At 42.4% G+C, this 25807-nt stretch overlaps 1 protein-coding gene and 1 pseudogene across 35 annotated transcripts in view; both read left to right on the plus strand.

The window, feature by feature from the left end:
- SH3D19 (SH3 domain containing 19) overlaps nt 1–25807 on the plus strand; it is a 200959-nt gene that overhangs the window by 160980 nt on the left and 14172 nt on the right. For all 35 annotated transcript variants that reach the window (XM_051819352.2, XM_017347300.2, XM_070047423.1 and 32 more), the window contains 8 exons: nt 2516–2628; nt 10943–11004; nt 11952–12216; nt 16342–16410; nt 16585–16725; nt 20464–20536; nt 21369–21499; nt 23838–23896. In XM_051819352.2, the coding sequence (XP_051675312.1) occupies nt 2516–2628; nt 10943–11004; nt 11952–12216; nt 16342–16410; nt 16585–16725; nt 20464–20536; nt 21369–21499; nt 23838–23896 (913 nt within the window). The remainder of the gene's footprint in view (nt 1–2515; nt 2629–10942; nt 11005–11951; nt 12217–16341; nt 16411–16584; nt 16726–20463; nt 20537–21368; nt 21500–23837; nt 23897–25807) is intronic.
- LOC127483141 (mitochondrial amidoxime reducing component 2-like) lies at nt 2645–10930 on the plus strand (annotated as a pseudogene).

The following is a 25807-nucleotide window of genomic DNA, read 5'->3' on the forward strand; positions in this document are numbered from 1 at the left end:
CATTTGAAAAAGTAATTCCCATTTCCTTTTAGTACCTGAAGCAAACACTGGAACAGGCAGCTTTGGCCTCCTTCAGTAGTGCCACAGTGGTCCACTCTCTAAGTATTGTTGCACTTGTGTTTGTATTAGCTGTTACTAATTAAATCTGGTCATCCTTGTTCCTACTTTTTTAATAAGTTGGGGGTACATTGCTAGATAAGGATGTGGAGTGCATGTAAAGGTATTGCTTGTTTTTAATGAGTGTAATTAAGTTGATTAATCTGGATCTAATGAATTAGAAAACACATTTAAATATTTTTGAATGGTAGAGGCTTGAATTAAGAAGCAGTGTGCTGGAGCCAGTGTTGTGGCTTAGTGGGCAACCCTGCTGCCTGTGATGCCGGCATCCCGTATGGTGCCAGTTCCTGTCCTGGCTGCGCCACTTCCAATCATTTCCCTGCCAATGGTCTGGGAAAAGCAGGACAGGATGACTCGAGTATTTGGGCCCCTTCCACTCACACAGGAGACCTGTATGAAGCTCCAGGATCCGGGCTTTGACCTGGTCCAGTGCAGGCCATTATTTATTTATTTATATATATACACACACACACACACACACACACACACATATATATATCTCATCAGGGGAGTTAACCACCAGATGAAGGTCTCTGTTTCTCCCTCTCTCTCTTCCTCTGTCTCTCTTTCTCTCTCTAATTCTGACAAAAAAATTTAAATCTTTAAAAAGAAAAAAGGGGGGTAGCTGGCGCTATGGCATAGTGGCTAAGATTCTGCCTATAGCACTGGCATCCCATATGGGCACCGTGTCAAGTCCCGGCTGCTCCTCTTCTGATCCAGCTCTCTGCTATGGCCTGGGAAAGCAGTAGAAGATGGCCCAAGTACTTGGGCCCCTGCACACAAGTGGGAGACCCAGAAGAAGCTCCTGGCTTCTGGCTTTGGGTTGGCCCAGCTCTGGCCATCGCGGCCATTTGGGGAGTAAACCAGTGGATGGAAGGCCTTTCTGTCTCTCCCTCTCTCTATCTGTAACTCTACCTCTCTAATAAATAATCTGTAAAAAAAAAATTTTTTTTAAAAAGCATTAACAGCAGTGTGCCTTCTTACAAGGAACACAGGCTTTTGGGTCCAAAACTCTGAATCTGACAATTAATAGCAATAAGACCTGGGATGGGTAGCTTATTTCTTTTATTCTCAGCTTCAGGTTTTTTTTTTTTATTTTTTATTTTTTTTTTTATTTTTTGACAGGCAGAGTGGACAGTGAGAGAGAGAGACAGAGAGAAAGGTCTTCCTTTGCCGTTGGTTCACCCTCCAATGGCTGCCGCGGCCGGCGCACCGCACTGATCTGAAGGCAGGAGCCAGGTGCTTCTCCTGGTCTCCCATGAGGTGCAGGGCCCAAGGACTTGGGCCATCCTCCACTGCACTCCCTGGCCACAGCAGAGAGCTGGCCTGGAAGAGGGGCAACCAGGACAGAATCTGGCGCCCTGACTGGGACTAGAACCTGGTGTGCCGGTGCCGCAAGGCGGGGGATTAGCCTAGTGAGCCGCGGCACTGGCCTGTTTTTTTTTTTTTTTTTTTTTTTTCCCTACCTGTAATGTAGATAGATGTAGATAGGTTATTGTCTAGTGTAGAACTTGTTGCAAAAATGGAAAATGTTACATGTCTGTGCTTTCTAAAATGATAGCCTCCAGCCACAGTGGCTGCTGAGGACTTGACACGTAGCTGGTGCAACTATAAAACTGAGAGCTTAATTTTATTTCATCTAATTAATTAATATTTAGGTTTAAACCTCCATGTGTGACTAACAACTATGTGTGACAAATCTATCAGCTGGATGTTGGAGAAAAGGGTGTAAGTGGAAGTGCCTAGGCATTAAGTGTGCAACTTTTGAATGCTGAAATTCAGTGCCTGGCACATAGAAGGTTCTCAACAACTGCTGTTTGCAGTTGTGATTTTCTTTTAAGATGTATTTGTTTATTTGAAAGTCAGTTACAGAGGAGAGGCAGAGGGGCAGAGAGAGAGAAAGAGAGATCGATCTTCCATCCGCTGGTTCACTGCCCAGGTGTCCATAACAGCCAGGGTTGGGTCAGGCCAAAGCCAGGAGCCAGGAGCTTCATTTGGATCTCCCTCGTGGGCACAGGAGCCCCAGTACTTGGGCCGTCTCCCACTGCCTTCCTAGGAACATTAGCAGGGGGCTGAGTCAGAAGCAGAGCAACTGGGGTGCAAACTGGCACCCACATGGGATGCTGGTGCTGCAGGCCATGGCTTTACCTGTTGCACTACAGCACCAGCCCCTGTTACAATTATTTAGTATTATTTTCACTCTCCGTAAAACATACAGTTAACTGATGTTGACTTACTAATCAATTTTCTGAAGTTTGCTGGGAACTCTTCATTTGCTTAATTATCCTTTGTATGGATTGCTTTATAGTCATTTCCTAAAAAACCAAATGGCAATCATTTCATTCTTTGGAATCCCAAAGACTAGAATGATTGACAAACTGCTGCTTTTGTTTTCCAGGTTTACATGAGGATCCACAAAGCCCACCTCCTCTCCCCGCTGAAAAACCTATTGGAAACACTTACAGTACAGTTTGTGGAAAACCTAGTAATGTTGACAAAACTAGAAATTTGGTAAGTGCTCATTATAGATTGTATTAACTTAAGGATCAAGCTGTGTACTACTTTGAAGTACTCATTTGATATTTAAATTACTGTACTATTGATCAGATAAATAAAAAGAAAACCTTTATTAGAAACTAATTCTGGGCCGGTGCCACGGCTCACTAGGCTAATCCTCTACCTGTGGCGCCGGCACCCTGGGTTCTGGTCCCGGTTGGGGCGCCGGATTCTGTCCTGGTTGCTCCTCTTCCAGTCCAGCTCTCTGCTGTGGCCCAGGAAGGCGGTGGAGGATGGCCCAAGTGCTTGGGCCCTGCACCCACATGGGAGACCAGGATAAGCACCTGGCTTGGCGCAGCGCCAGCCATAGCGGCCATTTTGGGGGTGAACCAACGGAAGGGAAGACCTTTCTCTCTATCTCTCTCTCTCTCACTGTCAAAAATCTGCCTGTCAAAGCAAAAATAAAAAGAAACTAATTCTTAGCTCCATATACTTAATGTGTTCTTCAGTATTGAGATACTAAAAAAGAATTAGGCCAATTCATGATACTTTATTATAGCATAATTTTTTCTGTATCAGTAAAGTGACATCTTTTTAATGACACTAATAATGAGGAAGTTATTAAAAATATTTAAAAACCTTTAATATTTGTAGAAGTAGATTTAGTCAAATTGTCAGTTACTTAATATATTCAACTTATGACACAATTTTAAAATACTTACTGGCACCAGTGCTGTGGTATAGCAGGTAAAGCCACTGCCTGTGACACCAGCATCCCACATGGGTGCTGGTTTGAGTCCGGCTGCTCCTCTTCTGATCCAGCTCCCTGCTAATGTACCTGAGAAAGCAGCTGAAGATGGCCTAAATGCTTGGGGCCCTGCACTCATGTGGGAGATCTGGAAGAAACTCCTGGCTCTTGGCTTCGGATCAGCCCAGCCCCACCATTACAGCCATTTAGGGAGTGAACCAGCAGATGGAAGATCTATCTCTCCCTCCCTCTCTCTCTCTATAACTCTGCCTTTCAAATAAATAAATAAACCTTAAAAAGAAAAATACTTACTATAAGAATCTGTTTAATCTGAAATTTAGGGAAAATTTATTTTATTTATTTACTTACTTATTTGAAAAGAAGAATTAGAAGGGGAAACACACAGAGAGATCTTCTATTGGCTGGTTCATTCCCCAAATGGCTACAATGGCCAGGGCTGTGCCATGCTGAAGCTAGGAGTCAGGACCTTCATCTATGTCTCCCATGTGGGTACAGGGGCTCCAGCACTTGAGCCATCTTCCACTGCTTTTCCAGGTGCATTAGTCTGGAGTTGGATAGGAAGTGGGCCAGCCTGAACTTGAACTGGCACCCATACTGGATGCTAGCGTCACAAGATGTGGCTTAACTCACTACACCACAATGCTGGCACCTATTTTTTTAATTTATAAAAGTGCCTTGGGCCGGCGCCGTGGCTCAATAGGCTAATCCTCCGCCTTGCGGCACCGGCACACCGGGTTCTAGTCCCGGTCGGGGCGCCGGATTCTGTCCCGGTTGCCCCTCTTCCGGGCCAGCTCTCTGCTGTGGCCAGGGAGTGCAGTGGAGGATGGTCCAAGTGCTTGGGTCCTGCACCCCATGGGAGACCAGGAGAAGCACCTGGCTCCTGCCTTCAGATCAGCGCAGTGCGCCGGCCGCAGCACACCAGCCGTGGCGGCCATTGGAGGGTGAACCAATGGCAAAGGAAGACCTTTCTCTCTGTCTCTCTCTCTCACTGTCCACTCTGCCCGTCAAAGAAAACCAAAAAAAAAGTGCCTGGGGCCGGCTCTGTGGCATAGCAGGTAAAGCCACTGCTTACAGTGCCGGCATCCCATATGGATGCCAGTTCAAGTCCCGGCTGATTCACTTCTGATCCAGCTGTCTGCTATGGCCTCGGAAAGCAGTGGCAGAAGGTCACCCCTTGGGTCCCTGCACTTGAGTGGGAGACCCAGAAGAAGCTCATGGCTTCAGATTGGCACAGCTCTGGCTAGCCATCTGGGAGTGAATCAGCAGATGGAGGATCTCTCTCTCTCTCTAACTTGGCCTTTCAAATAAAATAAATAAATCTTTGAAAAAAAAAAAAAAAAAGTGCTTTACCTTGTACTTCTTAAGAGGATAGTCGAACACTATTTGTATATGTATTTTTTATTTCAGTGTCAGCACTATACCCTTAGTTTTTAAAAAATTTTCATATGGTAACGATCTTTAGAGCTTGTTTCAAGAGAAGTCAGTTTTTAAGGTCTTGGAACAACTTTTCGGTTCATATTTCATAATAGTTTTACATTGTGCATTAACTGTTTGTTATATAGGCAAACTCACCTAATCATTTGGAAAAGAGGAATTTCCTTGAAGGAGACATTAAATTAAATTAGCCAATATCAAGTTAATGAGATTTTCTTTAGAATCAATTAAAATTTAGTGATCACTTGCATTTTCAAAGTACTTGCTAATAAATTTTTATTGAGACTGGGCCAAGAAAGCCCAAAAGAGGATAAAAGGGTCCAACCATACTATTGTTGGATAAGAAAATGCCACATTTCCATGGAGGAAAAGTTACTTGACACAGATGATGTCCTACTCTGAGAGGGTTAGGAAAACAAAATAGGAGGGTAATGAATAAAGTATGCTTTTTATTCAGTATTTGATATGATGGGCTTTTTAAGCTGTAAAGCTCTATTGAAATATTAGGCATTACTGCACTTTGATGTTAAGCAGTCTATAGGCAACTCCCACATTTAAAGAAAAAACAAGAAAGGAAGTTGGAATAAACTAAACTATCTAGAGAGATACTATATTCGTAATGTCATTTGTACGTAACTTTAACAACATAGAAAAATCCTGTTCTCAGGGGGTCAGAGCATCTGTGTATGGCACTGACAGTGATAAATGCATACCAAAATAGACACTGTGAATGAAGAAAAAGACAATAGGAAACAGACCTCAAGTTAAATGATGAGCCTGAAATCACACATAGAGATTTCTAAGACCTGAAATCAAATATATGCCCAAGAAATTCTTTTTTTTTGGAGAATTTCAATAACTGGATGAATTTTAGACCAGAAGACATAAAGACTAAAGATGTGGCTGAGGATCTCAGACTGTTTTACCAGTGTAGTTACCCATGAGGATAGGCATGGTCTTGGCCAGCTGTGGCTCCCGATTGAGGCACAGACAAAAATCCTCAGTCCTCCTGCCAGGAGTGCTAGGGAATGTTCCATCTGCGGATAAGGTGACTGCAGTTGGCCAAACCCACTTTCTTCGTTTAAATGATGAGGGACTGCAGAGTGAGGAACACTTCCAGCCGTTCTGTCAGCAGGAACAGATACCTCTGTCTGCCCCATTGCCCGCTATGGGAACACAAGGCCACAGAGCATCTCCCAGGGAGGCTCCCTGCTGGTGCAGACCGAAGCAGGAGATGCCTTATAGCTATGTGTAAGGAGTCAGGGCTGTGGCACAGAAGCTGGCCAACGAAAAACAGTCTGTGTGTATGCAGTAGGAGACAGAGGCTGATTCCGAGTTCAGGATATAAGAAGTGGTCACTGCCCCATCTGTGTGCAGGCTCACTTGGCCATGGGCGCCGTAGGCTCCTCAGTGCTGGCCTGCCTCAGCTTCCTCACACCACACCTCCCCACACAGTCCTGGCCCACATATCTCAGGGTCACCACGCTGGGACTGGCTACAGTGGTGCTGGGTGCTGTGGCCTGGCACCGCATATGGTCCAGCTGGCACTGGTGGCTACACCAGGTGGACACTGTGGCACAGCTCTGGATCTACCCAGTCAAGTCTTGTACGGGGGTGCTGGTGAACACAGCTGAACACAGCCGTAGGCTGCGTAGGAGCCTCCCGCGGGACAGGTTTTGGCTGGTGATTAAGGAAGATGGACATACCGTTACTACACTGCAGGAGACTTGCCTTATCCTGGTCTCCATCACCTATGAGGAAAACTACCTGATGTTCAGTGCTCCAGGGATGGACCAGCTGGTGTCACCCAGCAAGCCATCTTCCACAAGCACCCCACCACTGTACAACATTTGGTCTTGACACTCTGTGTTTCACCAACTTACTGAGAGCAGAAGCATTCAGGTTGGTTCCGTTTGACATAAAGGTGAAGGGAAGAGCATCCAAGAAACTTCTCTGTTTATATACAGAATTATCAGGTGGCCCGTCTGTTCTGCAGCCTACTCGTGATACTCTTGGAAGCCTCCCTGGTGGAATTGAATACGAGGCTGGAGAAGAAAATCAAAATGGAACAATTCAGGCCAAATATTATGGTGCGAAGCTGTGATACCTAGGTGGATATCTGGGATGGGTAGAATTGAAAAAGATATCGCCCAGCTGCCTGCTAACATACCTGGGAAAGCAATGGAGGACAGCCCAAATGCTTGGGCCCCTGCACCCATGTGGAAGACCCAGAAGAAGCTCCTAGCTCCTGGCTTCAGCCTGGCCTTACCCTGGCTGGTTGGGTCATTTGGGGAGTGAACCAGTGATGGAAGACCTCTCTGTCTCTCCCTCTCTCTCTGCAACTCTACCTTTCAAATAGATAAAATAAATCTTAGAAAAAGGTATTGTTTTGCCCCAGAGTTTATTGTGACCGCAGTGGACCCAGATACAGGAGTCGTAGATAAGAAAGAGGCACTGGAAACACTTGAGAGCGACTACCTGTGTGATCCTTCTGAGCATCACATACAAGTCTTCCCACTTTGGGGATATATTATTCAGTGGAAAAAATAAGAAGCCTCAGAGTTGGTGACCCCATAGAGTTGGTGACCCCATGTATTGGATGGTGTAGTGGTAGATCCACCCTGGAGCATGGCATAAGGCTTCGGTGTCCAGGAAGCATTGATCAGAATTTTAAACAAGGATACCTCAGCAAACCTGTGTCACTCAGCCTTTGTCTTCTTCCTGGAAACGAATCTTGATTTTTGACTTCTCTCAGTTCTCTGTGCTCTGAGTTGCTGTAAGGAAAACAGCAGGGATGTTTTGGAAATATGAAGATACATAAATTTTAGGGAATGAAGATTCTGAAATAAGTAACATGGTGAGATTATTTTAAATGTTATGGTAGCTAACACTTTCCTGATCCTTGACTTTTGTGTTGATGAGTAAAGTTTGAAGAATCAGCTAAAAAGCTATAAAATTTTGTCAGATGTGTACATTTTATTACTTATTATTCTGTTTCAGGAGAAATGGAAAATAGTAAGTCATTGTTTCCTCATATGCCTTATGTTAGCAAACTCATAAATGTCTGTTAGCTGGTTTCATGTGGCTGCTCAGTCCCATAGACTTTTCACTCACGTATTTTTGACCCAGCACCAGTTTGCCATCAGGATGGTACTTGAATATGTAAATCATTTAGACCTTGCCTTTGTATTTGATTCTGCCTTTATGAAACCATGTAAAAGTAATTTGTTTGTGTTTAACTGCCAGATACACCACCTGGAATTCCAAGTAAGATAAAGAAGAAAACAAAGTTTAAAAAAGAATGAAATTTTGAGAGTAGGAGTGGGAGGAAGAAAACACAAACATTTTTAGGTGTAAACAATTTTTGTAACAAAAAGAAATCTATTTTAGTATGACTAAGCAAAAATTCTCACTAAACTAATACACTAATGAATGAAACCACTTAACAATTTTTGTACCTCATTATTCTGCATTAATAATAAATGTGAATCTCAGTCCCACTTAAAAAAAAAAGATGTAAGACTTGGCACCAGTTGTTGGAGAAGGGAGAAGAGACATCTGTGGAGGCCGCTCCTCCAGTAGACAGGAGTGTGATCTTGGGAGAAACAGCTCTTTACAGAAGGCCAAAGCCTGGGGAATCGCTTTTGAAATAACAATATAATTGCAATGCAAATAAAGGAAAAGGTGGCATCTGCAGGGACAGTACAAGAAGGAAAACCAGCTGTGCCGGCAACTGAAATGTGTATCCAAACACACCCAGAGCCAAAGGTCAAGGGCGTCACACTTGGGAAAGCAAGCAAGCAGGCAAACAAACCACCAAAAAGCTGAGGCCTTTCCGGTTGTGAGATACCAAAAAGGAGGAAGTGCCTCATCAGTGAACTTGGGAAGACTGTTGACAAGACCTGGGCATGAACCCACTCGAGCAAACCCTAAAACAACACCTCCTACAGGAACTGTCCTGGGTTTGGAAGGTCTCAGTTGTAGCAGCGTCTTTGAGAATGCCTAACATCCCTGAGGAATTGACTATATACTAGTTTTTCTTACAATATGAATTTTTCACTGTAGAATAATGAGAAATTAAAAGAAATTCAAGATTTCTCATAAAAATACTACTTCTCTGGGGAAAAAGCAGCTAATATTTTGTACAAAATTATGATATGTGATATATATATTTTTGAAGATTTATTTATTCATTTGAAAGAGTTACACAAAGAGAGAAGGAGAGGCAGAGAGAGAGAGAGAGAGTCTTCCCTCTACTGGTTCACTCTCCAGTTGTCTGCGACAGCCAGAGCTGCACCGATCTGAAGCCAGGAGTCAGGAGCTTCTTCCAGGTCTCCCACGTGGGTGCAGGGGCCCAAGGAATTGGACCATCTTCCACTGCTTTCCCAGGCCATAGCAGAGAGCTGGATTGGAAGTGGAGCAGCTGGGACTCGAACCAGCACCCATTTGGCTCTGCAGGCAGCGGCTTTACCTGCTACGCCACAGCGCCAGCCCCATGATCTATTAATTACATTACTTTATCCACACCTTTTCGTGCCATAATTATACATCTACTATTAAAATTTTTCCTTTAATTATTTAGGTACCTAGTAAACTATGATCTTGAGAAAAGCAACAAAGGTTCCTCTCTATCTGCTAGAGTTTGTTTTCATTTTAAGGGTGGTCAAATAAATAAGTGCACTTTTCAGGTACTATAGCAGTATTTGTCAGAAGGAGATACAGGCAGCAGCATATTTCTATGGCATGGATTAAACTCTGGACTGTTGCAGGGTTTATGAGCTGGTGCCTTGCCTCACTACATTAACTGAATTCATTACTGAAACCAAGTTTTCAGGGCAAGCTTAATTTGTTTTTTAAAATGGGATTTTAAAACACTGAAACATGTTTAAATGATCACAGTCACTGGCAATTAATCATTTGGTATTTAAGGAAAAGTTGTATATATTCAGTATGAATTTAAAATCATGAAAATGAGTTTCAACTTGTTTATAAAATTAGGAAGAAAACAATCTGTTAGCCCCCAAAATCACCAAGCTATAATTAAACTCCTTTTACCAAAAGGATCAATGTAATTTTAAAGAACTTGCATATTTTCCCTTATGAGGTCTTGGAGAAATATTATTTCCTAGGTCTCAGGATTCGGAACTTAGCAAAGTAGGAAAGATGAAAAAAGGAGAAACTCAGAAAATTTTAGTGAAGAGTTTTTCTTGAAAAACGTAATTTTTGACTTGGAATCCCTTAATGCCCGCTCAGCAGAAGATCGGAAAATACTTTCCATGTAGAATATTTATTTTCCAATTCTTGGACTGTTACCTGTTCAGGACACCTATTTAAATAGCACAATTTTAGTTTCTTTCCTGAGGAAAGGCTTCCTGTCAATCTCCACCCTTCCAGTTCCTCTCATCTGCTGTTTGGCTAAACATTGCAACTGTCCCTGTCTTGTATTTTTCACATTAGTCCCCTTTACTCTTTCCTTCTGTCCTACAAAACTCTGATTCTCAGCCCAGCAAGCCTCATTGCTGTCATGTTGCTGACACTTTGGAACTTTTTTATTCCTCCTCACAGGCCTTCCTTCCAGGCCATCCCTTGAGCTGCCTTGATGTTCCCACCTCCTTTTAGCTTCAAACCACTGCCAAATGCTGAAGCCATCCAGTCATGTTGAGATCTGCCCGTTAAGAGCACAACAAACTAGTAACCACTTCACTTTGTGTTTAAACTTAGGAGCAGTGCATTTCCCATGTGATCAGGGGATAGATGAAGACCTTTTTTTATTTTTTTTAATACGTTGCAGTGTCTGCTTAAAGTTTTGCCGTGTGACCTATCTTGGTTTAGTCATCCCTTAGCTGGGTACATAGCCATGCAGTACAGTTGATCAGGCTATGGTCTGTAACAGAAGAAAGATCTCTTGATTTTTTCCTCTGAGTTTTCACTTGCATTAGGACATGGATAATTTTGGTACAAGTTATAATAATATTGTTTAAGGCAGAAAAATGTTTTTTAAGTTAATTTCTGTAACTTGGCTACATTTCCACATGCAGATCCAACCAGCAGGTTGTCCAAAATTCCTGTTGACAAGCTCTTGTTTTAAATTAATCTCAACTAAGATGTATTCTCTGTTACTTATAGGAATCCGACCACACTGGTCAGATTGGAGGTTCTGTGCGAGGACCCCCAAGATTGCCACCAAGGTACGTATCTGTGGAAAATGTCAGAGAAAAACTAATGGCTCAGAGACCCAGCTCTTTTGCCCTCACCAGGACTAAGCGTTGGTGGCCTTAGATCTTTTTAGAGATAAACTTGTGAAGTCACCCAGGCCGCTAGCCTGCAGTCTGTTTTTGACAGCAGATTTAGGAATCCGTGTTCTGTTTCTTTTAACACAGTCCAAAAAATCACAGAACACAAACATCAGCAAGACTCCTCTCCGAACTGGAGATATTTCACCTCTGAAATGCATACCATACACATACACACACCCTCCCTATGAAGAGAGACATGGCTGGTTCTGGGTGTTTCTAACAGAACTAAGTTTTGTGAGCTCAGAGGCAGCCTGCCTCCTAACTTTCAGAGCCATCTGAACAAAGGCTGCATTGCTGTCAGAAGGTGTTACTGTGTTGAAAAGGCATTCAGAGTAGTAGTTGTCCTATCCCATTTTCAGAACCAGTGTTCTTTATATTAATCTAAATTAGACTTTTAGTAGTAACTCCTGTAACATGAATATTAGATTTTGGTGTTTTCTTTTCTAATCATATACAAGAGCCCAGCACATAACACATGATATCTCCTTATGAGTTTTTCATCTCCAACTTCGGTAGAAAGTGCTTAGCTTCCTGAATTTGTCATAGTGTATATAAGAGCAGCTGGGGCCTTGGAGAGTTCATGATAGTAAGTACTTGTTTGTCTTGAACTAATGGATCTCTAATGCAAGATAAGAAGAAGCTAAAACATCAGGACATTTCCACAGCAGTCGTTTTATGCAAAAGTAACATACTGTGCAGGTTTTGGTAAATTGTATTCCACTAGCAGAAAGCTGTGTGTGTGAGAGAGAGAGAGAGAGCGAGCAAGCGAGTGCGCACAGGCAGAACAGAACCCAGTACTGACCAGAACACTGACTCCCAGCTACCTCATTGACTTTCAGGCCTGTAGATGGAAAAGCCATTCCAACTCGACAGCCTCCTTCCAAGGGTGCCCCTGAGAGACCACCTCCCCCCAAGCTTCCTTCAACCAGAACATCAAATAAAAAGCTGCCTTTTAATCGCTCTTCTTCTGACATGGATCTTCAGAGAAAACAAAGTAACTTGGCATTTGGACTCTCAAAAGCCAAGAGTCAAGTCTTTAAAAATCAAGATCCGGTGCTACCCCCTCGCCCCAAACCAGGACACCCTCTCTACAGGAAATACATGGTAAATGTAGCTTTTAAAAATGTTTGTAGTCAAGAGAATTGTTCTAAAATATATATATATATATATATATTTATATATACACACATATATATATGATCTATTATTCCTTAGAAAAAGATAATAAAAGAAATGTAGAACTCTCCCTTAACCTCCTTTACCTGAACAGTCCTTTAGATAAGTAGGCCATAATGAAACATAGGTCTTCAAAGCAGGGTTTCTGTCTCAGGAGAAATACAGGAGAGATGAGCAGGGTGGACAGGGATTATAACTTGCTGCTGGCTTGACCAGACAAAATCTCTGAAAAACCTGACCCATTAGGTTATGTGAATGGCTGTGACTCTGATAGATGGTTTAGAGTATATATCCTGAACAGTTTATGTCTTGCAGCTACTTTACCCACTGAATAAACTTCAAAATGAAGTAGAAAGGATATTTTCATTAGGATGGATTTTTCCCCTTTTGTAGACCTAATTATCATACTCCATTTAACAGTTACCAGTAGTCATCAGTAATTGAAATATTTGGAGCAGGCATTTAGCACAGCAGTTAGGATGCCACTTAGAACACCTGCATCCCATGCTGGAGCACCTAGGTTCAGTTCCTGATCTAGCTTCCTGCTAATGTGCACCCTGGGAGGTCAAGGGTAATGGGTACCTGCCACTTACATAGAAGACCCAGATAAAATTCTGGGCTCCTGGCCTCAGCATGGTGCTGGTCTGACTGTTGTAGGCGTTTGGGGATTGAACCTGTGGATGTGGTATCTGTCTTGGTCTCTGTGTCTCTCTTCCTTTGTTTATTTATTTTTTTAGATTTATTTATTAATTTGAAAGAGAGGGAGAAAGATCCACTGATTCATTCCCCAGATGGCCGCAATGGCCAGAGCTGAGCCAATACAAAGCCAGGAGTCAGGAGCTTCCTTCAGGTCTCCCACATGGGTGCAGGGGCCCAAGGACTTGGGCCATCTTCTACTGCCTTCCCAGGTCATAGCAGAGAACTGGATTGGAATTGGAGCAGCCAGGACTCGAACCGGCACCCATATGGGATACCACACTGCAGGCGGTGGCTTTACCCGCTATGCCCAGTGCCGGCCCCATCTCTTTTAAGTCAATGAAAATAGGTAATTAAAAATACAATTAGAGAGCCGGCGCCACGGCTCAATAGGCTAATCCTCTGCAGCACCGGCACCCCGGGTTCTAGTCCCGGTCAGGGTGCCGGATGCTGTCCCGGTTGCTCCTCTTCCAGTCCAGCTCTCTGCTGTGGTCCGGAAGTGCAGTGGAGGATGGCCCAGGTCCTTGGGCCCTGCACCCGCATGGGAGACCAAGAGAAGCACCTGGCTCCTGGCTTCGGATCAGCTTGGTGCGCCAGCCACAGCAGCCATTGTGGGGTGAACCAGTGGAAAAGGAAGACCTTTCTCTCTGTCTCTCTCTCACTGTCCACTCTGCCTGTCAAAAAAATAATAATAATTGGAATAAATAATATATTTATTTATTTACTTGAAAGAGTTACAGAGAGAGAGATCTTCCATCTGCTGGGTCTCCCACATGAGTGGCAGGCACCCAAGGACGTGGGCCATCTTCTGCTGCTTTCCCAGGCATATTAGCAGGAAGCTGGATCAGAAATGGAACAGCCAGGTCTTGAATTGGCGCCTATATAGAATGCTAGCATCAGAGGCGGCAGCTTAACCATATACAATGCCAGCCCTGAAGATTTATTTATTTAAAAGGCAGAAATCAGAGAGGCAGTGACACACACACACACACACACAGAGGGAGAGAGTGGGGGAGGGAAGCAATACAGATCTTCCATGTGGTTTATTCTCCAAATGGCTGCAACAGCCAGAACTGGGCCAGGCTGAAGCCAGGAGCCAGGAGCTCCCTCCTGATATCCCATGTGGGATGCAAGGGCAGAAGCAGTTGGATCATCATCCCTGCTTTCCCAGACACATTAGCAAGAAACTGGATTGCAAGTAGAGCAGCTGGAACTCAAAACCAGCCCTCTATGACGGGATTCTGGCATTGCAAGTGGTGCCTTAGCCCACTGCACTACAACACTGGCCCCAAGAGAGAATAACTCTTAACAAGAACAATTAATAGTTTCATATTGTTCTGCATTTCCATCATTGAGCCAGAAATTGCTTTTTCTTTAAGCTATTCAGACTTTCCAAAACAATCCTCCTTTGAGAAGGATGTGGATAGATAAGAAGGATGTCGTATATTCACGTGTACTCATACTCATTTAAATTGATGAAACTTTAATTGCCAAAACTCAAAGCGTGTTCTTTGGGGTAGATTAGTTAATTATTTTTTTAAATAGTATCCAATGTGTATTGAGTACTAATTTTGAGCCAGGAAGTGTTCAAAGAACTTAGAAGACAGGTACTTCTGAAAACTTATTGAAACATGTAATTAAAAGTTTATTTTGGTGGGAAGAAAATTGAAATCCATGCATAATTTTTCATAATATGCATTTTCCATGTACTTTTTGAAGGTCCTTTATGTATTGAATAACTTTCTCCTCATATGAACCTTGTGAGTTGGATGCTATTATCATCATCTGAGATTAAGTACTTTGCACAGGGTGGTCGTCAGTCAGTGGTAGAACCAAGATCTGAGCATCGATTAACCGCCTCTGAGCTCAGGCTTCCAGCAGTTATGCTATTCCGTGAGAACAGTTGTGAGGTCTCTACTTGCTTTGGCCATTCTCTGTTAAGAGCCCTTACTATGGGGGAACCAGATTTCACTGTGGTTCTTAGCCATGTTAATACAGCATTTAAAGAACTCATAGAGGGGCCTGTGTCATGGCATAGTGGGTTAGGCACTCACTTGTGATACCAGCATCCCATGTGGGTACCGGTTTGAGTCCTGGCTGCTCCACGTCTGTGAACCAGTGGATAGATGACCACTCTGCCTCTCCTCTGACTGTAACCATGTCTTTCAAATAAATAAATAAATCTTTTTTAAAAAGAAAGAACTCTAATGCATTCAAAATGATGGCTATTTACAGTGGTTTATCTCATTAGCAATAATTCCTTCACTCTTTTCATCTTTCCTATGACTTTTGCCATAATGTGGGTACATTGGAAGCCCTAGGACTCTGGACAGGAGAGCTGTAAATGAGCTTGTGTGAGTCTGTCCTCTGGGTGTGCTTTTCCTATTGCACAGAACCATTATTTTTTTTTTATTTTTATAAATTTTTTTTTTGACAGGCAGAGTTAGAGAGAGAGAGAGACAAAGGTCTTCCTTTTCCGTTGGTTCACCCCCCAAATGGCTGCCACGGTGTGCACGCTGTGCCAATCCAGAGCCAGGAGCCAGGTGCTTCTTCCTGGTCTCCCATGCGGGTGCAGGGCCCAAGCACTTGGGCCATCCTCCACTGCCTTCCAGGGCCACAGCAGAGAGCTGGACTGGAAGAGGAGCAACCAGGACAGAACCCAGCGCCCCGACTGGGACTAGAACCCAGGGTGCCAGCGCCACAGGCAGAGGATTAGCTTATTGAGCCACGGCGCCGCCCTGCACAAACCCTTTGAGATCATTCCTCAATTAAAATTTCACCAAAGCAGGGCAGAGAGCCTCTACGGCAAGGGTGGATTACAGGTGTAAAAACCATTCTAAGCTCAGCCAGAGCTGAGTGTACCAGGAAGTGAAGGGTCAGGCGGGAAATGAGTATAAGCAGACACTTGGAATCAGAGATTCTAGAAGATGAGATTCAGGGCAAATGGAAACCATTAGTCAAGCACTATAAGGAGGGTTTTAGTCACCTGTCAGGCTTCAGAAGGAAACCATTGTGAGAACCCTGAATTAAGGGCATCCTTGATAGGCTGTGAGGTCAAGTACTGGGTATTCTTCAGATTCCCAGTGAACTTAGTAGCTGTAGAATGGAATGTCCTGGTTGTGGCATTTTAAAGCGACCTTCAGGACACATTCAGCCTTGTGGCCCCGTGGGCTCTGCTCTGATGCCCCAAAGACTTTAGTATCCACGATCAGCGGCAAGCCTCCGGGGTCTAGCTCTTGAAAAGCCAGGTGCAAGCAGAAGCTGCACTGTAGTCTGACGAAAGCCAATGCCCTAAGTGATCAGCAACGTGCCAGGTTATTTGATTGTGAATAATCCTTTCGCTGGTTTACATTGAAGCTGTCTGTGCCTCATGGAATTGCCAATGAAGACATTATCTCACACAACCCCGGAGAACTCTCTTGTAAGGTAAGTAGAGCTCTTTACTGGGTTATGTAAAAAAAAAAAAAAAACAAACAACTGGCCTCTGTCACTGCTATTACACGTTATTAAATGCTTGAGGCTCCAGAGATTAAAATGTGAGAAAGTAATAATGTTTTATTAAATAATAATTGCTTCAGAGAGTGGTATTATACCTTACAGCGTGGGGACGTACTTGTGATGCTGAAACAGGCCGAAAATAATTACTTGGAATGCCAAAAGGGAGAAGCTACTGGCAGAGTTCACCTGTCTCGGATGAAGATTATCACCCCACTTGATGAGCATCTAAGAAGCAGACCGCATGTAAGGAATTAATATTGCACAGCCCTCATATCAAATGTGGCAGTATGTTTAATAGAACTATTAATTATATCTCATCCTTGGTTTTTATTAACACATTTAGTTTAACCAGAGTAAAAATTTTATTCTATTTTTAGAAAAATTACTTTGAGGAGGCTTTCCACTTCCATACTAATCACCCTAATACAGAGAGTGACAACCATGGGTTTTGCCTAGTTCATGACATGCAGGCTTATAACAGCCAGTAGGCTCAGTCATTAATTTCTCAACTGTGAGAACTGTTGAATTTTTAAAAAAACATAAACATGTTTACCAAAGGGCCCGAGATTAGTTTCCTAGCAGAACAAATAATTATTTTAAAAGGGGCCCTATAGAAGCTAAGTCTGATGTAAGGAAAGTTCCTCCCTTGCTTAATGTAAACCTTATTTCTCTGGATAGCTCATAAAATGATGAAATAGAATCCTGTAACCTCAAATCACAGTTCAGGCTCAACAGAATTCTGGAGCCTAGGAAGATACAGTGATTATTGAACGTCATTTGTTGAGCAAGAAAATTGTTGTTGAATGTTTCACAGAGATGTATTTTTAAAAAGCTTCTTAAGGCTGGCGCCGTGGCTCACTAGGCTAATCCTCCGCCTGCGGCGCCAGCACCCCGGGTTCTAGTTCCGGTTGGGGCACTGGGTACTGGGAATTACACCCCAAAGAAGCTTCCCTTTTTGAAAACTAAAACCTAAAAATTCGAAGTTATTCTCTTCTATCAGCCCTAAGTTTTTCCACCTTAAATGTCACCTTCTCATTGTCCTGTAGACCTGCAGAGTTGGCCTCTGGTGGCCATTACATTATCACTATTGTTAATAAAATTACTCCTGCTTCAGGCTGCTGGGTTCATGGTTATCCTTACATTTTTTAGAAAAATAAACTCTTTGAAAGCCTGTTTTTAAGGTCAAGTTCTCTAAGAATGACTTATGCATTCCCCCAACTTGATATAAAGAAAGTACTGAACAGTATCAGTTGTGGTTGCTTCTGACAGAGTATGGGAAAGGGGGAAGGTTGTTGCCTAGTATATGGTTGAGACAGACCTGGGTTTCAGGTTCACTTCTACCACATTGGGCGGTTATCTGACCTCTCTAGAGTTAATTAAGTGTGCAATAAGAATAATAGCTTATTGAAGAGTTGGTTTTAGAATTGAAATATTATATGATTCCATTTATATAAAAGCCCAGATGGGCTTGGCAGAGCAGGAAAAGCTGTCGCCTGTAGCCTTCCATATGGATGCCCGTTCCACTTCCGATCCAGCTCCCTGCTAATGGCCTGGGAATGCGGCAGACACAAATGAAGCTGCAGGCTCCTGGCTTCAGCCTGGCCCAGCCCTCTGGGGAGTGAACCAAAAGCTGGAAGATTGATCAATCTCTCTCTCTCTGTAACTCTGACTTTCAAATAGATAAATAAATCTTTGGAGGAAAAAAAGCCCAGAATAGGTAAATCTGTGCCGACAGAAAATAGATTGGTGGCTGCCTAGGTCTGTGGGAAGGGTCAATAGGGAGTGACTGGCTGGGTAGTGGACAAGAGTTTTCTCTGGGGTGATAAAAGTTCTAAACTTAGATTGTGATGATGGTCACACAATTCTGTGAATCTATTAAAACAGTGTATAGTTTAAGTGAATAGATTTTATTGTATATGAATTATATCTAATGGTGTTTAACAAGTTAAATGAACTAATGCACATGAGGTTTGTAACAGTGAGTAGCACATAATGAATGAACAATAAATATTGACTAGCCTTATTACTATCATACCGCTTATGTTAGCAGTCATAGCCTTACTAGAAAGATCTGTGAAGTAGATTTACATATGCACACCCATCCTACCAGTATGGTCTGAGCTGTACTGACCCCTTGTGGGAAACCCTGTCTAGCCCGTTCCTCTTGTGCTTCAGCTGCCCGGCCACTTTGATAAGGAGCATTGCCAAGAATATTCAGACACTGAGGGCAGAGAAGGGAAGCTAATTGGGAGGCACAAGTTAGCATCTCCTTCCTCCCGGGCTTGGTTACATTTAGATCTTTGGTCCATTTGGAGGTGCATGTTTGTGTTTGCTTTGAGGCAGGTCTCTGAGTTTGTTTTTTTTTTTCCAAATGGATAGCCACCTTGCCTAACAACATTTATTGCCTGGTCAATGCTTTCTCCACAGATATAAATTGGGAAAAAAATGAACGTCACACATACATGCATATAATTATGTAAATAATAACTCTTAAAACCACCCCAGACTTAAAATATATCATAATTCCTGAAATTCCCATGTTGCTTATTTATTTAGAGAAAAGCATTGGTAAGCTATTAGTTAGCTACTGTAGCTGTGCATTATTGTTTTGACTTATGTAATATTTGAATTTACCTAACTTGAGAGAATATAATTTGCTTCTGCAGGTGGATTTTGGTTGAAAGAGCAGGCGAGTGTCAGAAAAGATGGAGCAAAGGTGCTGCAGAGTCGAGATGGGGAAAGCGGACCGTTACTCACAGGGCGGTCTGATCAGTGCATTGTGACTGGGGAAGGGGCAGTGGTTTAGAAGTGTCAGGATACCCCTGAATGGACTGCAAGTCACTGACAGTGAAGAGACAGCCAGCACAAAAATGTGCTCATTTAGTTCACAGGTTTTCCAGTGATGACGAGTTCTATCTAAAAAGGAAAGGTTACTCTTCAACCTTACCCTCCTCTAGCGTTCACTAGATGAGTAGCGAATATAAGATTCTCGATGCTAGTTTACCTAGAAATTGTTGAATAAACATTCACGTTAAACAGAAAATGTAGGTCAGACATGGGAGATAGCACTGCAGAGAGAGTGCTTTTAGTTACGTAGTAACAAATGAAATGGATTTTACTTTTTGTGAATTGTGCTTTTGTGGGAAGTCATTGGCCCCTTTCATTACGAAAGGCAGGAGCATAAATTGCAGAACTTTCCAAAGACATAATTTTTACGACTCTAGTCTTCAAGTTGCGTCCTTAGCACATTTAAGAGAAACACTACCTTGAAAGAGAAAGAGTGAAAATCACTGCTGTAAGCTAGGATAGGTGCTGTGTGTTTTATGTTTTTATAAATATATATATTATATATAATGTCAATATGTATTACAGATATGCAGTATGTATAATATTAATATATATTAAGCTAAGCAATTCCCTTTTGTTTTATTTTCTTGATTTAAAAAAAAAAACATGCTGGAGGACCTTTTTTAAAAGATTTTATTCATTTATTTGAAAGAGTTACTGACAGTGAGAGGGAGGGCAGCGAGAGATATCTTCCATCCGCCAATTCACTCCCCTAAATAGTGGCAACGGCTGAAGCTACGCCAATCCAGAGCCAGGAGCCAGGAGCTTCTTCCAGGTCTCTCACACAGGTGCAGGGGCCCAAGCATCTAGGCCATCTTCCACTGCTTTCCCAGGCCATAGCAGAGAGCTGGATGGGCAGAGGAGCAGCTGGGACTAGAGTGGCGCCACAGGTGGAGGTTAATCTACTGAGCCACAGTACCAGCCCCCGTGGGGGATATTTTGATTGAGAGTTATTTCTGTCCTCCCATGGCAATGACACAGTCCTTCCAACTTGATAATTCCCTCATTTTGTTTCACTTGTGTGATTTGCATCTTATGCTCATAATTGTGTTGAGGTTCTAGCAAAAGAAAGAAAGAAAATCCACCCGCCATCTGTCCTGCACACTTCATTCACAGCTCTGTTTTCCCCCCAAGGATCCAAGCCATGCTCAGAAGCCTCTTGACACTAGTGCTCCTCAAGCTGTGGTGCTTCATGATTTCCCAGCAGGTAAGGACATAAAAAGAGCATGCCAGAGCCCTAGGCTCCAGGAGGGAGGCCTCCTTCCTGGGTCAGCCTCGCAAGGACATCCTTCTTCATTTTCTGTGCCTGTGGAGTCCTGTGCTGGCAAGGTCGGCTCATCCATCCTTCCACCCTCAGGAAGGGTCAGTTATCCCCACCATTCCAAAACCTTAGCTGTGTGCCCTTCCCTTTGAAACTCCCCGAGAGAAAGAGAGAATTTCCCTTACAGATGAACATCAGCAAATTACAGACTCTTTAACTCTCTCAAAATAGTGAGTAGTAATTAATAATTATAATAAAGTTAATTATAATGTTCTTTTGTCCTAAGAGTTGTCTCAACAATACTTACCAGTGATAATAAAATACAGATTTTATTTTGGGTAAATTTAGTTGCTAAAGAGCTGTAGCACTCTCTTGTTAATATTTCAAATTGAAATGGTCTTTAAGCATGATTGAGAATAATTATAAGAATATTATATCTATAAAATCCTTTGATTGTTCGCTGTGTAGCAGCAGAGAGTTTCTGTTGGCACAGAAGGAATCATTGGTTGGCGCAGTGGTTGGTTTGGTTTGATTTTTAACCATTTTCTGTTAGTGTGGTAAATGTGTCTAATTTGGTCTTAGGGAACTCATAACAATATACAAAACAAGACTAGTTTTTTTTTGTTTTTTTGTTTAAATAAATTTGATGAGTGTGATCTTTCCTCAGCATCAGTAAAGCATGCTGCCGCAGTGGGTGGAGCTGAATGCTGCTCTGAGCTTGTGTGGTCAAGTCTGCAGCCAGGATAAGGCATCATTCACACCATCATTTGTGTTACAGAGCAAGTTGATGATCTGAGCCTCACTGCTGGAGAAATTGTTTATCTTTTGGAGAAGATAGATACAGATTGGTACAGAGGGAAATGTGGAAACCAGACGGGTGTGTTTCCTGCCAACTATGTCAAAGTAATTGTAAGTGGCTCATGCTTTTTATTATTTGGACATCTACTCATGGGTTCTATGTGACTTACAGGTTGGAAAAAACAACCGGAAGCCTAGATTCTTGGGATGTAATTCTCTTTCTTCCATTAATTCGTTCAGTATTTAGAAAACTAAAAGATTTGTTCAACTCGGTAGTGGCTAATTACTATTACATTATGGCATGGTAGAACCTAGTGCCTAGATGCTGCTGAAATTCTACAGTGAAAGACCATGCCAGGCCAGTCGATGAATTGGCTGTTCTTGGAGGGTTGCTAAGCACCTGAGACATGTAGTAAACATGAACTAAATAGTACTTGATTGTCCTGGAGACATGTTCCCTGAAGTTTTGTTTTCACTTCTTGTCTAGAATAGTGATTCATTAATGGATTTTTACCTAATAATTTCAAATCTGACAGGGAAAAATTTTATTAAAATATCAGTTTTCTATACCCTCCTAGCCTAACTTGAGAAAGCATACCAGTGTGGTAAAGCTTTGCATCTTAAGCCCAGATTGCTGTGAGACATAAAATCAGACTGCCCCTTACACATCTGTGTCAATAGGAAAGATATGACTCAGTCCCTGATTTAATTTATGGATGCTGTGAAATATCAGTAAAGCTAGCTGAAATAGTTCAGCATTAACAGCTTATTTGGAAGAATAAACACAATTTTTTCATTATATCAGAAATTTAGAAAATAAATGTAACAGAAAAATCTTTTTCAAATTCAAGAGTTTAAGTTTCTTGGATTAGGAAATGTGGGTCTCAAAATTTGGACCTGTGTGTATGTGCTCTGATTCTTGGGAGAAACTCAACCACATTCTGTAAATTAATATTAAGAATAGGGGCCAGCACTATGGCGTAGCGTATAAAGCTGCTGCCTGCAGTGCTGGCATTCCATATGGGCACTGGTTCTAATCCCAGCTGCTCCAATTCCGATCCAGCTCTTTGCTATGGCCTGGGAAAGCAGTAGAAGATAGCCCAAGTCCTTGGGCCCCTGCACCCATGTTGGAGACCCGGAGGAAGCTCCTGGCTCCTGGCTTCGGATCGGCACAGCTCTAGCTGTTGTGGCCAACTGCAGAGTGAACCAGCAGATGGGAAAGCTCTCTCTCTCTGTCTCTCCTCCTCTCTGTGTAACTCTGACTTTCAAATAAATAAATAAATCTTTAAAAAAAAATTATGGGACCAGCGCCATGGTGCGGTAGGTTAATCCTCTGCCTGTAGTGCCGGTATCCCATATGGGCGCTGGTTCGAGTCCCGGCTGCCCCTCTTCCAACCCAGATCTCTGCTGTGGCCTGGGGTAGCAGTAGAGGATGGCCCAAATGCTGGGGCCCCTGCACCCACATGTTAGACCCGGAAGAAGCTCCTGGCTCCTGGCTTCAGATGGGTCCAGCTCCAGCCGTTGCGGCCATCTGGGGAGTGAATCAATGGAAGGAAGACCTTTCTCTCTGTCTCTGCCTCTCACCGTCTGTGACTCTACCTCTCAAATAAACAAATAAATTTTTTTTAAAAAAAGAACTTTCCCGCATTTTTCTTCTGCCCAATATAGAGTACTTTAAAACATGCAGTTACCGCCCTGAAATCAGTCGCACTGAATCTACCACAGTATTAGTGTAAGTCTCATTTTAAGACCACAAGTTTCAAAAAAAATTTTTTTAAATATTGAACTTTTAGAATTCCTCAAGAAGCGCACTGACTTGTTTAATCTAAGCCTCAGAGCCTTGCAGAGTTTCAGACTGCATGCTTTCTGGCCAGATAGTTCACTGCAATTCAGCCTTGTAAATGAGATGTTATATAAAGTGCCTGCCCTGTAGTAGATGTTCACTAAGTACAGATTCACAAGGAAGGGGAAAAATGTGTTCCAATCTTAGGAATATGGAGAGAACCCACAAGTTAGAGTAAAATGTTTTGTCTTCAAGTCAGAGAAGTACTGCAGAGTTCTCCCAATATTTGGAGTGGGTGTGGTAATGCTGATCAGTGTCTGGCGTGTGAACACCCAATGCCTGGGTTCTATCGTAAGTCCTCAGCTGGAGTTTTCAGCTTTGAGGACGTAGGCTGGTGAAAACTCTGTCAGAGGTAGATGATATTAATGTGCTTGTTCCAGCGTATCAGAGAAGGATTGACTCTGAGGAAAGCTACTTTACAAGTTGCACTTTCTTTTAATTCCAAATCGAGGATTTCTTACTGTTTAGCACCAGTGGTACCATTTAATTAGTTAAATAACACTTGGCTAACTGGTTGGTTTCAATTGGGCATTTCCTAATTATTTAACCTTAAATTTATCTTAAAATTTAAAAAATATAACTTACCGTGCTTTTTGTCCTCACCAGATTGATATTCCAGAAGGAGGGAATGGGAAAGGAGACTCAGCTCCCTCTCACTGTATTAAGTAAGTTTTATCTGTGGTTGTTTGTTCAGAATACAAAGAAGACAAGTGTTTATGTCATGAAGAATTACCAAATCTAAATACTTCATATGGTCTGATCATTCAGATGCTTAGGATTTTTTTTTTTTTTTAACTTACAAGGAAAGCTTTCCTAGTTTAAGAAGTGATAGTGGATTAAAATTCTGATGAAGCAGCCACACCACATGCTGGTAGAAGTTGACCTAAGCAGCTCTCCTTATCAGTAGAATGCATATCTTGACAGCAGCAGAGCAGAATCTGTCCTGATGCTTCCTGCAGCCTGGCCTCCACTTAGCAGAGAGGGTTTGATACCAGTGCATTTTATTTTAGTCTCCTGCTTTTTATCTTACTAAGTTTTTTTCCCAAAAGATTAAAATATTTTTATCATAGAAAATAATTAAATCTTATAAAATATGAATCCTACAAAAACTGCTACATATATTTTGTATCGTCTTATTCTTAAAAGCAACTAGAAGAAAAGGAAGAGTTAAGGTAAAGAAGTCTTTTGTGTCTGAAGACCTTTACATGAATTTATGTACCCTTTTGTGCGTCATTGTAACTCCTCTGTGATTTAAAACACTGCCACACTGCCACTTTTATTCTAGTTAAATGAGCAAATTAAAAGACGTCACTACCTGCAGAAGACTGTAAACCTGTCTGCGAATAGGTCAGACATAAGGAGCTGCTCCCAGCGGGCTTTAGAAAATAAATGCAAAGGTTATCACAAACAAGAAGACCTCTCATGTCGCAGTAGTTGGATTCTATTTCAGATTCAGTTTTTGTCTCGTTTTTAACCAGCATGTATGTGTCTGCAGCTTGAATTTAAAGTGGATTTGCACAGCCATTGATCCATTGGCCTGACTTAAATCAAAATTTGGAGCTAGGGCCAATCTTTTCCCTCCCAGGTGATTGCTTCTCCTTAGCCTATTGCTATTGAAACTTCCTTTCATATCCTTCAAATCAAAGGTGTGATATAAAATCATACCTTCTAGAGATTAGGTTTTATCTCTGTTTTTATCTTATTTTCAGTGGAAACTGCAGATGATTTAGAGTTTATTCCAAGTCTCAGAAATGAGGCCTTTTTAAAGGATATAGAGAAATCATTTTAGAAATCCAGTTAGATATGAGAGATCTTCACAGACTTCTTGGAAAATGCATATTATGAAAAAATATGCATGAATTTCGGGTTATCTTTTGGTTCCATTTTCTATGAACTTTTTGTAGTCTACTCATATGTTCAACTCACTGGTGGATTCAGTAACTATTAGAGCATCTGCCTCGCCCACCTGATTCCCATTTCGTTCTGCCTTGATTCTTGAGCAGAAAGGTGGATGCGTTGTCAACAGATTCTCAGGGTTAGCCCTCCCGACCTTAGTGCACTCAGGATTGGAAGGGTTCAAAGTAGGCCATGGATTGCTGTGGCCCAAGGATATAAACACGTGCAGACAGCAGAGATTCTGAAGTGACACAGAAATGATCAGAAGACAGACATGGCAGTGTAAACTCACCACCCACCTGCTATTCTGGAATGATTCTTGTACTGTATGACCTGAGTGTTAGTCTTACTGAGTGAATAGGCTCACATCTAAAAAATAAGCACTTGGATAAGCCACCGCCTGGGACCCCTGCATCCCATATCCAAATGCCTTGGTCGAGTCTCTGTGACTCTGCTTCCAGTTCTGCTTCCTGCTAATGCACCTGGGAGGCAGCAATTGATGGCTTAAATACCTGAGTCCCTGTCACCCATGTGGGAAACTCAGATGGAGTTCCTGCTTCCTGACTTCAGCCCAGCCCCTGCTGTTCTGGCATGTGGGGAGTGAAGGAGCAGATGGAAAGTCAGTCTCTCACTTTCTCTTTGCTGTCATTGTGCCTGTCAAATAAGTAAATATATCTTTT

Source organism: Oryctolagus cuniculus, chromosome 8, assembly GCF_964237555.1.
Source record: "Oryctolagus cuniculus chromosome 8, mOryCun1.1, whole genome shotgun sequence".
Lineage (NCBI taxonomy): Eukaryota > Metazoa > Chordata > Mammalia > Lagomorpha > Leporidae > Oryctolagus > Oryctolagus cuniculus.